The following is a 16919-nucleotide window of genomic DNA, read 5'->3' on the forward strand; positions in this document are numbered from 1 at the left end:
ACTTTTTAACTTAATATAATCAAAATTATCTATTTTGTGATCAATAATGATCTTTAGTTCTTCTTTGGTCACAAATTCTTTCCTCCTCCACAAATCTGAGAGATAAACTATCCTATGTTCTTCTAATTTATTTATAATCTCATGCTTTATGTCTAGAACATATCTTGGTATATGGTGTTAAGTGTGGGTCAATGCCTAATTTCTGCCATACTAGTTTCCAATTTTCCCAACAGTTTTTGTCAAATAGTGAGTTCTTATCCCAAAAGATGGGGTCTTTGGGATTGTCAAACATTAGATTGCTATAGTCATTGACTATTTTGTCTTGTGAACCTAACCTATTCCACTGATCAACTATTCTATTTCTTAGCCAGTATCAAGTGGTTTTGATGACCACTGCTTTATAATGTAATTTTATATCTGGTACAGCTAGGCCACCTTCATTTGCTTTTCTCTTCATTATTTCCTTTGAAATTTTTGCTCTGTTGTTCTTTCAGATGAATTTTGTTGTTATTTTTTCTAGGTCAGTAAAATAGTTTCTTGGGAGTTTGATTGGTATAGCACTAAATAAATAGATTAGCTTGGGTAGTATTGTCATCTTTATTATATTCACTTGACCTATCCAAGAATACTTGCTGTTTTTCCAATTGTTTAGATTTGACTTTATTTGTGTGGAAAGTGTTTTATAGTTTTGCTCATATAGTTCTTGATTTTCCCTTGGCAGATAGATTCCCAAATATTTTATACTATCAACAGTTATTTTAAATGGAATTTCTCTTTGTATCTCTTACTGTTGGATTTTGATAGTGATGTTTAAGAATGCTTACTCTAATATTTTTGTCAAAAAAACCTCAAATGGGGTCACAAGAGTAGATATGACTGAAATGACAAAACAACAATAAAAATGGGAATAACTTAATAATAGAATCTACACCACAAGGTTTTGTAAGGCTCAAATAAAATAAAATAGTAGAGTGTGATGGAAGTCTTAAAGTGCCATGTAAATGTTAATCATTATCATCACCACTACCACCACAAGTCTTATGAATGAGGTTGGTAGTCAGGCTAGAATATTACAGCTTAGTGTAGCAATGGACAGAATAATACAAAGGAAGGGGCTCTAGATATGGTGTCATAGGATGATTTATTTGAAGCAGGAAGGGACTATTGAGGTCATCTATTCTGACCTCATTTAACAACTAAGCAAATTGAAGTCTAGAGAACTGATTCACAGAAAGAGACAACTAAAGGTAAACTTCCTGAGGTCAGGATTCATGTCATAGTCAACAAAAAGACTTATATGATAAATATACAATATCTGTTAATTCACTTTAATACATTTACATTAATATATTATATCCCTACAGTCCTATTCAATAGGAAAGACAAGTGCTATTACCTGCACTTCATGTCCTCATTTAATTATGATAGGACCTGCTCACTCTCAATCAATCCATAAATAGTTTAAGGGTTTACTTTGTAACTTATACTTTGCTAAGCACTGGCAATACAAAGAAAAAGCAAAAAGCTTCCCTGCCCTCCAGAAGCTTATATTCTAATAAGTGAAACAACAAATACAAATCAGTACATGTCCAAGACAAAGTGACAGGAAGCCAACTTTCAAAGATAAATATAAATGACATTTCCATTATCCAAGAAGATGAATGAGTGTTGATTAAATATAGAATGATCAAACTAGGGAAAAAATCCTAGTGACAATCAATTGCCAAATATTTACTTATTAAGTGCATACTCAGTGCCTACTCTGTCTGAAGCTCTATACTGGGTAATGAATGGGAGACCATAACAAAAATAAAATATCTACCAGTGATTCTCAAAGTATGGTCTAGAGAATCCTGGGGATCTCTGAAACCCTTTTAGAGGGTCTACAAATTCAAAAATAGTTTTTATTTCCAATATGGTAAATGTCTATAAATATAATTCAGATAAACAAAAACGCTTTGAAGAGATCCTCAATAATTTTTAATAGGATAAAGATACTGAAAACAAAAGTTTGAGAACCTAGATTCTAGGCTCTCAAGGTTGTATTAAGGGAGACAATAGTGCATATATAAGTATTTGTAGAATAAACAAAAGGGTAGTTTTGGAAGAGAGGGCACTAGCAATTTGGAGGATCAGTAAAAAAAATGAGTTTGGAGAGAAGGAAGAGATTCTATGGTGAGAAGGGAGGGCATTCCCCAAAGTTCTATAAGAAGCAATAAGGGAAGTTTGGCTAGACTGTAGACTATAGAAAGAGGAACAATAAATAATGAAAATGTGATGTATTTCAAAGACAAATAGAAGAATTTATTTTTTATCCTAGAAGTAACAGGGAGCTACTACAGTTTATTAGCAGGGAAGTGACATACTCACTTTGGTGTGGAGGATGGAGTGGAATTGAATAGGCTCAAATAAAGAAGGTCAGTTAGGAAAACATTGCATTAGTCCAGGTGAAATGTATTGAAAACCTAAACCAAAGTGGTGGTTGTATGAGTTTTGAGACGAGGACAGTTGCAAGGTTGTTAGGAAGCTAGAAATGTCCAGATTTGGCAACTGAATGGACATGCAGATTGAGAAAAAGAAAAGAGATGTGATTATAAACCTTGAAGAGTGGAAGAATGGCAGAGTCCTCTACAGAAAGAGAGAAAATGGAAAGAGGGATGAGGTTTTTTGGAAAGTGAATGAATGACAGCATCTCTTTGTACCATTTCAAGCACAGAGGGACTCAACAGCAATGAGTCTGGAATTGAAAGACCCAAATTCAATTTCCAGTCCTCTGTGATCTTGGACAAGTCAGCTAGGAACTCTGGGTCTCAGTTTCCTTCTATGTAAAATGAGGCTTTCAAAGTCCCTTTCAGCTCTAAATCTATAACCTTAAGAAGATTCCACAACCAAAGAATGGTAACCATTTCCTTGTTTAACACTCATTATCAATATGGTTCATTTTTATAGCTAATCTAAAGCTTTCATGATATAATCTATTTTTATTTTGTTTTTCCTTAAGCCAAGATGAAAATGGATATGAAGATGATAAAGAACAGTTGGTCACCATCTGGTGTCCATGCCCTTCAGATACTTGAAGATGGGAGACAACTTGGGTTAGAGAACTCATTATCATATTAGCTTTAAAATGAAACAACTCGTTATCCACGTCTTCTATTGCTTCACTTGACATTTTAATGCATCATCATTTTCCTCCTTTGGCATAAAATGTAGAGTTTTTATACACAAAGATAACAAATCTCCTAATGTTATAAGTGGTGTGCTTTATAAGACAGCTGGCTAATGTTGGGAATGCTGCCTGTGGCCATAAAGCAGTTGCCTTCAATGGAAGGTAACATGATTACCTGGAGATTAAACCTATGTTTATGCCCTAATCAACTTCATTAGGATCATTCCTAACCACGTCCCTGATTTTTCAAGAAAACTTCTCTTCCTTTTCTCCAATGTCCTGCTCAAAGCTCCACACTTTCTCCTGAGCCATCAGGGTATCATCTGGAAGTTCTCTCCATCACCTTAAATATCAGCAGGCCCATGGAAGGCTCCTATGGATCAGCTCTCATCTACCCAAGTGCAGACTCTTGTTCTTACCTGCTTGTTTTTGCAGGGACCCAGGTGGAAAAATTCAAGAGGAGACACTGCTAAGAGATTTACAGATCACAGAGACAAAGGAAAGAAGGAACAGTTTGAAAGGCTAAATGACAGGACCATTCAGGAGGTCTGTCTGGAGGGGCTTGCCTTGATTGAGTGAAAAGAAAACAAAATCCATGTCCATCATCCATCTTGCTAAAATGTCACTCTGAGTACAATTCTGGAAATGGGGAAGCCCAATGGGAAGGCTGATAAATCAACTGCCAGGATGCTTTGTCTGTGATTTAAGAGCCGTGTAATGCTGCAGAGAAATAAAACTCTTGCCCACTGAACCTGTACGTGGCATGGAGGAAATGGTACATTAACTGACCAAATGCACAGTGACTCTAAGCACACCATGGCCTATGTAACTAAACTCTATAGAGATGTGTAAGAGGGTTGAATGAACCTGAATTTCAGTTTATTAGGTAGAAGAGTCCCTTTGGATTAAGCCTTGATTTTGTGAATATTGTAAAGGAATGAAAAATCCCTATCTGGACACAGATAGAAAATACAGATATTACTGCTGAAGTATTGCTGAAAGGTTCCCTTTTCCTTATTAAGTTATTTGTGATGCAGAGGAAAGGGAAGGGAATAAGCTTTTATTTTATTTTTGTTTTTTGCTGAGGCAAATGGGGTTAAGTGACTTGCCCAGGGTCACACAGCTAGGAAGTGTTGAGTCTGAGGCCTGATTTGAACTCAGATTCTCCTAACTTCCCGGGCTAGTGCTCTATCTACTGCACCACCTAGCTGCCCCATGAAATAAGCTTATATATAGTACTTACTAGGCAGCTAAGTGCCGAGTTCAAATCCAGCCTCAAGTATTTGTGATCCTGGACAAGTCACTTAACTTAGTATGTTTCAGTTTTCTCATCTGTAAAAGGAGTTAGATAACATAATTGCAAACTATTCTAGTATTTTTGCCAAGAAAACCCCAAAATTGGGTCATGAAGTCAGACACGATTGAAAACGACTACACAGCAATGAACAAAGTGTTTCTTATGTACCAGGCACTGTACAAATATTATTTCATTTGATCCTCACAACAACCCTGCAAGGTAGGTATTATCATCATCATCATCATCATCATCATCATCATCATCATCATCATCATTCCCTTTTTACATTTGAGAAAACTGAAGTAAACAGGTAAATGACTTGTCCAGAATCACAAAGCTACTAAGAATATGAAAATGAATTTGAACTCAAATTTTCCTGATTTCAAGCCTAGCACCTTTTCATTACACTACCAAAATACACAGAGAATGATTATCCCAAATCATGCAGACCTGAGTTTAAGTCCTGTCTGATACATACTGGCTATGTAACTCTGGAGAAGTAGCTGATCTTTCAGTGTCCATGCAACTCTCTAAGATTGTAAATTGCACACTAGGTACTGATTTGCATTTTCAGTCATGTCAGACTCTTTGTGACCCCATTTTGGTGTCTTTGTGACCCTTCAGGGGGTTTTAGAATGCATAGCCACTTCCTTCTCCTGCTCATTTTTACAGATGAGGAAACTGAGTCAAACTAGTTTAAGTGACTTGTCCAGGGTCACACAGCTAGTAAATATCTGAAGCTAGATTTGAATTCAGGTCTTCCTGATTCCAGGCCCAGCACTCTATCATCTGACTGATTTGCATTAACAGAGAATTTATTTATTTAGAGTTTCTTTACCAATTAAATCACAGATCTATTTTTTAAAAAGCCTAGAAATATTTTTATGAGTCTATTCTGCTCAAGAATATAAACTATACATCCCATACATACACAGAAAAGAAAGACGATTTTCTACTTTCTCTACAAGAAAGCACTAATATTTTACTAAGGCTAATCACAAGTATATATATATATTCATTTGTTGGTTGTGATGGTGGTCTAAGGATGACTTTAGGGAAAATTCCCTTCAAGTAAATCTATTGCTGATTTATAACTTATGGCTTTGGACTGCTGCCTATGGGTATTGGAAGTGGTTTAACTCACCTACTGTCAAAGATTCTTCAGCCATAGACCCTGACTCTATGGCTGGCTCTCCAGCCACTCTGCTATCCTGTCTCTTTTGACATTTCAAATACATCCATTTTCTACACAGAGGCTGACATTTAGTCAATCACCAAGTGAGTAGGTCTGTTCATGTCATTTGTGAATAATGGGATGTCTTACCATGACATACACATCAACTTCAGTATTACTGAGACAAAAAAAGGTTAAATTCATTCACTTATTCATTCAATAAAAATTTATTAAGCAACTATCATGCACAAGGCACTAAGCTGTGCTCATAGGATACACAAAGGCAAAAAAATGAGGTTACATTCTTATAAAGCTAATTAATATTGCTGTTGTTTCTGGTAAAAGCTTTAGTAAAGAAGAAAATTGAAACTATTTTATTTCAATCATGTATTAAATTTGTGTCCAACCCTTTGTGACCCCATTTGTTGTTTTCTTGGCAAACATATGGGAATCTTTTGCAATTTCCTTCTCCATCTCATTTTACAGATGACGAAACTGAGGCAAACAAGAGTAAGTGACTTGCCCAGGTTCACACAGCTAGCATGTGTCATAGGCCAAATTTGAACTGAAATATGCTGATTTCACCATTTATTACCACATGTCTGGGAACTTATTCTCTTAAAGATATACTTTTTGGACTTTTTTTTTTTTGAAGAGAAGAAGAAGATTGGCATTTAAGGAAATGGAAGTGTTATAAAATACTTATAAAATTCAAAAAAAAAGTGTCATAAAAGTGTTATGTAAAGAGTTCTAGCCAATCAGTGCTAGACTTGGAATCATGAAGACTGGGGTTGGAATCTTGCCTAATATATGACCAAGGGCAGGTAACAAGTTCCTGAGTCTGTTTCCTAATCTGCGCAATAGATAATGTTATCTACCTGACAGGGTTGTTATAAATTTCAAATAAACTTATGTATGCAAAGCATTTTGCTTATATAGATGTACTTTATTATTATTATTATCATTATTAGTGAAGGATGGAACCCAAGTGATTGCTACCTAATATTACACACCTATTTAAAATAATCAACATTTGCTTATTTAAATCGGCCATTAAGTTGGCCAGCTCAGTTTCTTATTAGGAGAGACTTTCTATGGCATTATGAGTTGGTTGGTCACTGTTTTTTCTTGAAGAGGATCAAAATGGCATCATTATGGTAGAGTCAACATTGGGTGTGACTGTAGCTGATCAGACCAATACTAGCTTGGAATGCACAAGCACAAGTTGGGCACAAATGCTTCATATGAACACCTGGGATGGGTTCTCTAAATCTGGGCACCTCATGTTTCTTTTGAGTGGGGTCATCACAATCTCCACAAATGACAAAATTGATACCATAATGTACATATAGAAAAGTCAAGATGGTCTATAAACTACCTGAAAATAACTCATCATGGTTAAGTTCTAAGGTTGATAGCTACCCAAATATCACATGGACTATACCATACCTAGCAACAGATAGACTCAACTGGGTACTAGTGAATAGAACAAATGTTTCTATTTTGTCCTAACATCGTGATACCAGGTCCTTCCTTTTAAATTTTCCCAGTAAAATAATTGTACCTCATTGGCTATTCATGTATTCTCAGTTATTGAGAACCTTCCTCACCTATAAGCTTTTCCCTAATAGAATGAATAACTTGGCTCCCAAGAAGTTGTTTCACTCTTTAAACAAACCAAACAAAATAAAACATCCCAAGTCTCTTTAAGAATATGTTCCAGTTTTGGACTACAGGACTCACCTTTCCAAAGAAATGCTGAGTAGAAACAGCAAAAACCTCGAAGCCTCGAATGGCCCTTTTCAATTCTCCCTGAATGCAGCTGAGCTGCTTGGCTTGCTCTTCACACCTTTCCTTCAGTCGCTGAACAAATTGTCTTTCTGCCTCCCGAGCCTGTAGATCTGGTTTGGTGGCAAACCCATTTCTTGGAATGGCAGCCCTTTGTTTTGGGTATCCTAGAAAGAAAAACACATGAAATAAGACTTGGCACACAAAGGTACGTAGGTGGTGGAGTGCCGAGAATTCTTGGCTTGGAGACATGATGGATCCATTTTCAAATCTTGCCTCAGACATGGATGTTTAAGAGCTTAACTTTTTAACTTAAACTGTCTCAGCTTCAATTTTCTTACACAAAAAATAGGGATGATAATACCACCTACCTCAGCATTGTCATGAGGATCAAATGTAATGATATGTGGGATGCATTTGTCAACAATTAAGGGGATAAATGCTATCACGATGGCAATGTCATTGCTGCTACATTTGAGTAATTCTTTAGGATTTAAAAAGCATTCTTCTCTAATATGGTCTAGGTTCAGTTAGCTGGAGGGAAGGGAAGAAAAAGAACTTTATGATTTTTGAAGATTTAATTTATTTAAGAAAAAACAACTAAAAGTGACTCAAAGTATTCTATTCACCTATAAACTTCTATATCTTTATCTTTGGGGCTGAAGAATGCAGGAACTAAATTCACCATATTTTACCTGTATTTTTTCCAGGGCTATTTAGAGAACTTCCTAAGAAGATCAGGAGAGTTTTTCTGTGGGATAGAGGAAAGGTGGAATTTGAACTAAGAAACAATCTTGATTCTGTCATCTGAATATGCTGGAACAAAAATAGTATGATCTTCCTGAAGACAGTAATGGATTTTTGTTTTAAATTATGTCCCCCTCCAATCCTTTCTTCTTTGGATCAGAAATTACAGATACGCAAATATTTCTTTTTTTTTTCCTATCCAAAAAGCCCTTGTAGGATTTCAAAACTTGAGCTACCAATTTTCAATGTATAGAATGGTATAAGTTCTCTATTTTCTCCAAACATTTCAATCCTAAATTTTACCTACTGTATTTGGTTTGTAGATGCTTCATGAGTGCTTACTGAATTAAGGAAAATTATATTTTTGAATTATCCAATTTTACTACAAACCAGAGCTTCTGTACATGTACTTATTATTCTAAGTGCTTAGCTGGCATATGATAAGCACTTAATAAATCCTTGTTGGATGAATGAATGTATACTTGTTTCTTTTATTGCAGATGTTACTGATTAGAGTCAGTTGTTAAAACAATTATTGACTATCACTAATCCTCTTTCCACTTATGTAAAATTCTCATTTTTAAATGAAAAATGACACTTACACACAAGTATACATGAAGGTGATAATTTATATGTGGGTGAGTTCTCAACTACTTCTAAGATAAGCTGTAAATTCGTCTATTTAGAACTTAAAATCTTTTCACAATTTGGTTCCAACCTGCCTTTCCTGATTATTACATCCTCTCTGTATTCTATTAACCAGCCAACCTGCTTCTTAATTTCTCCTGTACATAGTATTCCATTAATTCTGCTTCTTTGCACTGGCTTCACCTCCATGCCTAAAATACCTTCCTTCCTTTTTAATGCTTGGAAGCTCCAGTTACCTTCATGATTCTGCTCAATCATTCCCTGATATAAGAGAATTTTCCTGATTTTCTCAGTTCTCATATTCTTCTCACAAAATTACTGTTTCTCATATATTGTATCTAGGATATACTGCAACATATCCAACATATAAAGGACTGCTTGCCATCTAGGGGAGGGGGTGGAGGGAGGGAGGGGAAAAAAAAATTGGAACAGAAACGAGTGTCAATATAAAGTAATTATTAAATAAAAATTAAAAAAATTACTGTTTCTATTTTATATACAGCTGGCATTTATTTATCTGTGTACACCTAATTTCCTTCCAAGAGACGTAAGCTCTTTGAGGACAGGGTAGTGTATTGTTTTTATCTTTTAGTCCCTGTATTTAGCATCATGTTGGATACACAGTAGCACTTCATAAATGCTTTTTAAATTAAATTTTGCAGGGCTGCACCTGATAGTGTCTAGAACACAAACAGTATCTGGAATTTCAAGTAAAGATCTTATTTTAAAAAGAACAAACAAACAAACAACAACAACAACAACAAACTCAACATACACTTTTCTTTATCCTCAATTATCCACCACCTTCAGAGAATATATGCAGGTTAGAAATATAACCAAGATTCATCCTGTATATTAATACTGCAGGTTAAAGCTTCAGATCAGTTGTTTCAATGCAGGGGAATTCACTTTTCTTAAATTCCCAGAATCACAGAATTTCAAACATAGAGAATTGGGGGATCATCTAGTCTAGCCTATTCCTAAAAATTTCTCTTCTACAACATCTCTGACAAGTGGTCAAATAGCCCCTTCTCTAAGGCTTTCAGTGGTAGCAAACCTCATGCCTGCTTTCATTCTGGGGTATTCTAAAATGCTTACTTCTTTTTTCTTTTGTTCCCAAATCTCAATTCTCTGAAAATATACCTTCTGGTACCAGATCAGAATTGAAATTGTCTATCAACCATCTTTACAGTATGGTGTTAGGATGCTCTTCTCTTTTCCACTCATATAAATTCTATTTTTTAGGCTGAGCTCTAATCCTTACCCCCATCAAGGTTTCTCTGATTTCCAAATACTTGGACCCACAGAGATTTTCTTCTCGCCCCGCTCATGAATTCCTTGAGCACTGATTGTGCCATATTTTCCCCACCTGATAGAATCTGCATTGTACTGTTTGATAATTTTTGATGCATATATCTATCCTCTTGCTCAGTTCTTTGAAGGGTATCCTGCATCATAGGATGTAGTTAGTATTTGTTTGCTATTGATAATGATTAGAATGAATGGAGCCTTAAATTTGAAACTTATCCTTAAAGGACAAATATTGTTCTGTACCTCAGTAAATGACATTAGATGAAACAATGCAGACACTAATAGCATAATAGTAAACCATATTGTGGCAAATATCTGCCCCCTCTTTCTGGTGTTCTTTTCTCTGTAATGGGTACCTGTATGTTTGTGGGTGTGTTCAGGACATAAGACAGACAGGTAGGGAGGAGGTACTAACTGGATGACTGAGCAAATAGAACAAACATCTCTATATCTTTAGTAGGGAATGTGTTCTACCCATGAGAATACACAAGTAGCCTCACACTTTAAAGAAAACAATGATTGGATTGATCCAGCACACTTCTGCTTGTGAATTTAGTGATAACTATATACTGATTTTAATTAAATACTTTCTCTTCTTCTTTAAACAGAAAAACAAAAGTCCACCAGAGATTTTCTTCTTGAGCTGAAATGGTTTCTCAACAGATTATTACAATACCAGGAAAGCAGAGTTGGGAATTCCTGCTGTCTGTATAGCAGCCAGGAAAGTCAGATTCTAAAGAAATCACTCTTGTTGAATACAAACCAATTTTGATGTTAATTGTTACATTTTAATTCTTGCAGAGATGCTGATCAGTGTAGGAAAAAAAAAACAGCTTGAGAGTAAACATTTTATTGTCTACACGGAGCTCTAAAGCATGATGTTACCCTATTGATTCCTTGGGGTTAGTCCAAGTGGGCAGCAATGTATTGGTTGCTGGCATTTATTCCCAAGGAAATATGTTTTTCTCTGATGACTGGGACTTGACATTTTATTATTGTTATAGTACTTTTAAAAATACTCTAGTGTTTTAATTAATATAATTAATTTTTACCAATTGCCTAAGATTCGGATAATGAAAATATCATTTTTGAAATATAAAAAAATACAATTTTGTATTTGAGAAAGGTTTCAGTTGTGTCCAATTCTTTGTGACACTTTTTAGATTTTTTTTTTGGCAGAGATACTGGAGTGAAATTGCCCTTTCCTTCTCCAGCTTCTTTTATTGAGGTAAATATGATTAAATAACCTGACCAGGGTCACACTGCTCCTAAATGTTTAAGGCTGAATTTGAACTCAGTCTTCTTGATTCCAAGCCAATGCTTTGTTTCCCTTAGCCACCTAGCTGCACAAAAAGAAAATATAAAGAAAATAATAAAACCTGATTTGAGCTCAAAGCATTTAATTTAATTAACATCCCTGGCAGATATTGTCATCCCTAGATTTTAATAAGTTAAAAAGCACAGAATGGGTGTTTTCAGTCATTAAAATTATTATATTTCAGTGGATAGAAGACCAAAAATAGTCAATTTCCCCCTTTTAAATAGTTTTTAACAATATGTAGTAGGAATGGATGGCTCAAAAGAACTTTGGATAAACAGTTCCCTTAGCTATCTAGGTATTCACTTTGATGATAGGATCATTATGTTCCTCTGATTGGAAAAAGGGAAAAGCCCTTTACTTTGACACCTGCACATAAAGTCCACATTTCTCTTCTTGTGTAAAGACTATGGAAAAATACAGTTTAAAATCTTTTACATTCTAAATACCAGGCTATGGACACCACATAAACACAACTGTCTTCTGAGAATTTTAATTGCTTGGAATTTGCTTCTGGCTAACATCTTCAAGGAGAGAATTTCTTAGGGAACCTTAGGAATCATGTTAACATTATTTAAATAATTTTTGTATTAATAACAACATTTATTTTATTATCTTATTATTATTATATATCACATTGCTTTATTAATAATAACAATAAATGATAAATATTATTGATATTTCCATAACACTTTCATGGGATCATAGCTCTCCATAGCTTGAAATAACCTCAGAGGCCATCTAGTTCAACCTCCTCATCTTATAGATGATTTAAGTGACTTATTTATTTAATGGCTATACTCATCAATTCATTTATTTAATTAACTAGTCTTACTTGTTTATTTAGTGGCTAATAAAAGCTCTGTGTTAATGGAGAGTAGGGTTTGAACCCAGGTTCTTTGACTCCAGTCACTGTCTTTTTATCCTGTCTCCCTCACCAGGACACTGTGAGTTGGATAGTATGTTATTTTTATTTTACAAATAGGGAAAGTTAGTCTTTAAGAGATTCAGTGACTGCCCAAAGTTAAACGATTAGAAATTTTGGAGCAGGAACTCAGAAACTTTATATTCTTTCCTACTGTATCACATTGTTTCTGCTTAGGAAATAAGATTTTGGAAATGGGGCTAGGGCAATTTAGGGCTTCAAAAGTAGTACCTTTTCCTATTTCCTTTAGACATAATGACTTTTGAAATTTATTTTTTTCTTCTCTCTGACAGGTCAGTATTATTGTTAACAAGCATGAAAAAGCCCACCTGATAACAGATACTGCACTAATTGATGGGAATACAAAATACCAAACAAAAAAAAAATCACCACCCTCAAAGAACTCATATTCTATTAGAAGATAGAATACAGAATGTTCATAGAGAAAGAGTATATACTATACATACAAAATATTTTTTAAAAAAGTTCCCAAGATTGTGGAAGTTTTTAAATTGCCAGGAGAAGGAGTCTTCATTTTAGCCCAGAAGCAATAAGGAAGTGATATGGTCGGGTCACTTTATTAAAAAGAATATTGTGGTTCAAGAAGGGAGAGACTGAAGGGAGATTAGTTAATAAGGCTGTTAAAATAGTTCAGATAAGAAGTAATAAGGTCTGAACTAGGTGGTCATAGTATAAGTGGATAGAAGGGAAAGGATAATTGAAATACTGTGATATAGACCTGAAAGGACTCTGTGTATGTGTGTGTGTGTGTGTGTGTGTGTGTGTGTGTGTGTGTGTGTCTGTCTATGGTATTGAATGTAATGAAAAAGAAAAAAAAATCTAGTTTGCAAACTTGGGTACCTGAGAATATGTGCTGTCCATGAGTCATTTCAATGGTTTATGACTTTTCCTGATCCCATTTAGAGTTTTCTTGGCAAAGATTCTGGAGTGATTCACCATTTCTTTTTTCAGCTCATTTTACAGATAAGGAAACTGAGGCAAATTGGGTTAAGTGACTTGCCAAGAGTCACACAGCTGGTATGCGTTTGAGATCAGATTTGAACTATAGAAGAGGAAGCTTCCTTCCTCCAGGTCTGGCACTCTATCCACTGAACCACCTAGAAGTTTGAGGCTGTGGTTACCAACAAAAGGAAAAAGAAGTTACTGAATCATTCTAAGCTTCAGTTTTCTGATCTGTAAAAATGGGTATTTCATTCAGATATATTCTAATAAGTGAGCAGTTCTTGGAAGCTGCGAACAATTGATTTATGTCATTATAGATTTAGATCTGAAAAAAAATTAAGGATTTTCTAGTTCAACTCCCTCATTTAACAGATGAGGAAATGAGGAGCACAGAAGTTAAAGAATTTACGCAGTTACACAGGTAGTAAGTGACAGCAATAGATAACGGTTTATAATACATGTAAAGCCTTTACAAACATCAGAGTGCTCTGTATATGTCAACTATTATTAACCTTCCCTTTTTCAGGTCTTTATAACAATTTTACTTCATTTAACTTCAATTAACACTTAAATTTTCTTTAAAATTTTACAATTCTCTTTTCACTTCAAGAGTATCAACATTTGGAGATATGTGATGGGGAGAGCCATCTGCATCCAGGAAGAATGGGAACTGAATGTGGATCACAACATAGCACTGTAATCTTTTTAGTTGTTTATTTGCTTTTTATCCCTTTCTCATTTTTTAACTTTTTGATCTGATTTTTTTTTTTTGTGCAGCATGATAAATGTGGAGATATATTTAGAAGAATTGTACACGTTTAACCTATATTGGATTACTTGCTGTCTAGGAGAGAAAGGTGGGAGAAAGAAAAGGAGAAAAATCTGGAACACAAAGTTTTGCAAAAATAAATATTGAAAACTATCTTTGTATTTTGAAAATGAAAATAATTATGAAAAATTTTAAAAAATAGAATATGGAGTCAAAGGATCTTGGTTTGAATAAAGACTATTTCAATAACTCTAGGCAAGTTACTGTGGGGCCTTATCTATAAAATGGAGGATTTAGATTCATTGACACCTTAGGTCATAGGATGCTCTGATCCTATGACTCAATTCAACTCAAGAAGATAAGGAGGCACAATATGGAGCCATGGGTACAACGGGCAGCTAGGTGGCCCAGTAGACAGAACGTCAGACCTGGAATCAGAAAAAGTTGAGTTTAAATCTGGACTCAGACATGAATTAGCCAGAATTCTGGACAAATTATTTAATCTTGTTTGTCTCAGTTTCTTCTATAAAACGAGCTGGGGAAGGAAATGGTAAACCATTCTAGTACCTTTGCCAAGGAAACCCCAAACGGGGTCACAGAGAGTCAGATAGGACTGAATAATAACATAATGTCCCAAGTATTATACATTAGAGAGAGATCTCTGCCCCCATAGCATTTCTATACAGAGAGGAGAAACACTATGTGTACATATGCAAAACAAAAAGAAATGATTGCCCTTCACGCTTGAAGAGTACCAAAATGACATCACTCGGTTGGAATCAAGGTATAGTGTGTTTGCCTGTGACAGATCAGATCAATATAAGCTCACACGGTTCTCCTATGGATCAGGCATGGATAGTCATATCAGTGAAATAATGCATGAACAAACGCATGAAATAGAGCACAAGGTGAACACAAGGGGCTTTTGGAGGGGGAGGCACTGGCAGGGGGAAGATGCTCCTGTAAGTCTCCTGAGGTACCTGAACTGAGCTCTGAAGAAAACTAGAGGTTGTAAAAGGCAGGGCTAAGAGCAGCTCCACTTCAGGAAGGGAGACAGTTCGTGCCGCAGAGATTTCTGTGTCAGCAGACTAAAAGCCTTCTGGCCACGGGAGGCCCGTGTCCCCGAGAGGTCCCACGATTTGGGGAGTGAGTCCCAGAGTGTTCCCTCTGCGGAACCACCGCTGGCCGCCCGTGGCCCTAGTTAATGGCAGGAGAAAATGAAAGAGATGGGATTCCTTGTCCTTCTACTTCTTTTGGCCTCCAGGGAGAGGCCAGCAGCCAGAGGACAGAAAGCTAAAAAGAGTGCCTCGCGTGCCAAGGCTGTACATCTGGGAAGCCCTGTCAGTGGAAAAAAGCCTATAAAATATTCATCAAGAAGGATTTCCCTCTCTTCCAAGCATTTTAAATAGAAGGAATCACTTCATAATTTTACAGCTAAGGAGCTGACTTGGCACAAGAGCCGAAAAGTGCAATATGGAGGTTTGAATACCCAGGATCGCAGAGACACAGATGCCAAAACTTTGCCAGCTTTCCATCTCGAGCAATCCACCAATCTCGATTTTTTTCTGGCAAAATCGTGGCAGAAAATAAAGTATTTTCCAGATTGGTACACATTTCTATCTCTTTTCTCCCCCCAATCTCCACTTCACCTTGTTATGAGCTTTTTCTTCTCAAAATACAGCCAGGTGATAAAAGTTCAGATCTTTTATTATCTCCAATATAGCCCGGTTAGCTTAGAGACCTATCTCTCTGCTTGGTTCCAAGAGCTCCCTCCGAATGTCACCAAATCCAAAGGTCTGGTCCTTCAGCCTCTGCCTCTGCTTTCTTCTGCCTCCAGCCAGCTCTACTCTTCATGTCATTCCGGCAAAATCTCGACTTGTAGCGTCTTCACTCTGAAGAACTCTCCGACTGGCCCATTGGCCTATTTATGCTCCTTCCAGAGAGAGGGATTATGGGTAGTTCTACTTAGTACCTTGTTTCAGGTTCTGCCCAAAACATCTTCTTGTAAGATTAGATCAACTCTAATTGTTAGCAGTTAGTAAGGATTCCAACATCACCTCATGATTCAACTCAGCGGCTGGGAATTCTTTGAGATTTGATTTTTATTAAAAAACAATCCAATTTTATTTCAGTTAAAGTCTGGTTTCAAATGCAGTCACTTCTATCCCAAACCCTCCAACTTCTCCTTCTCTCCCTTCATGAGCCTTCTTTAAATGGGTGGGGGTCTGGCTGAGATAGGGGTATGGCTGGCAAGAGTGATTTTCCTGTCTAGCCTTGGGGGCTAGCAAGCTGTCTGATGGGGTGGTGGGTGGGGGAAAAATAGGGGAGAAAACAAGATGGCGCTTGTACCCGTCTTCCCTCTTCTTTGTCCCCCTCTAGAGATGGCTATCACAAATAGGTTTTATATATATATATGTGTGTGTGTATATATCCATATCTATCTATCTATCTATCTATCTATCTATCTATCTATCTATCTATAGATAGATAGATATATAGATATATATATACATATGGCAGGAGTCAGCCTGGAAGGATTGCTCCCCCAAGCCAGCAAGGCATGAGGCTCAGGAGAAGGGTGATCAAGGGCTTAGAATCATTTTGGGCAGGGCTGCTGAGTGACCACATGCAACATAAATTCTAGAATTCCACATTTAGAAGGGGCCTAGGAGGCCATAGAGTCAAATTCTGCCAGTACTCTTTCTCATCAATTTGGGGAAGCTGGTGGCACAGTGGATAGAGTGCTGCATCTGGACTCAGGAAAATCTGAATTAAAATCTGGCCTCTTACTAGTTCTGTGACCCTGGATT

The 16919-nt window shown here is 36.2% G+C and overlaps 1 protein-coding gene across 2 annotated transcripts in view; it reads right to left on the bottom strand.

Annotated features, from left to right (window-relative positions):
- MTUS2 (microtubule associated scaffold protein 2) overlaps positions 1–16919 on the bottom strand; it is a 451993-nt gene that overhangs the window by 182682 nt on the left and 252392 nt on the right. For both annotated transcript variants that reach the window (XM_051986519.1, XM_051986520.1), the window contains exon 6: positions 7384–7595. In XM_051986519.1, coding sequence (XP_051842479.1) covers positions 7384–7595 — 212 coding nt within the window. The remainder of the gene's footprint in view (positions 1–7383; positions 7596–16919) is intronic.

The sequence above is a fragment of the Antechinus flavipes genome, chromosome 3 (genome assembly GCF_016432865.1).
Source record: "Antechinus flavipes isolate AdamAnt ecotype Samford, QLD, Australia chromosome 3, AdamAnt_v2, whole genome shotgun sequence".
NCBI lineage: Eukaryota > Metazoa > Chordata > Mammalia > Dasyuromorphia > Dasyuridae > Antechinus > Antechinus flavipes.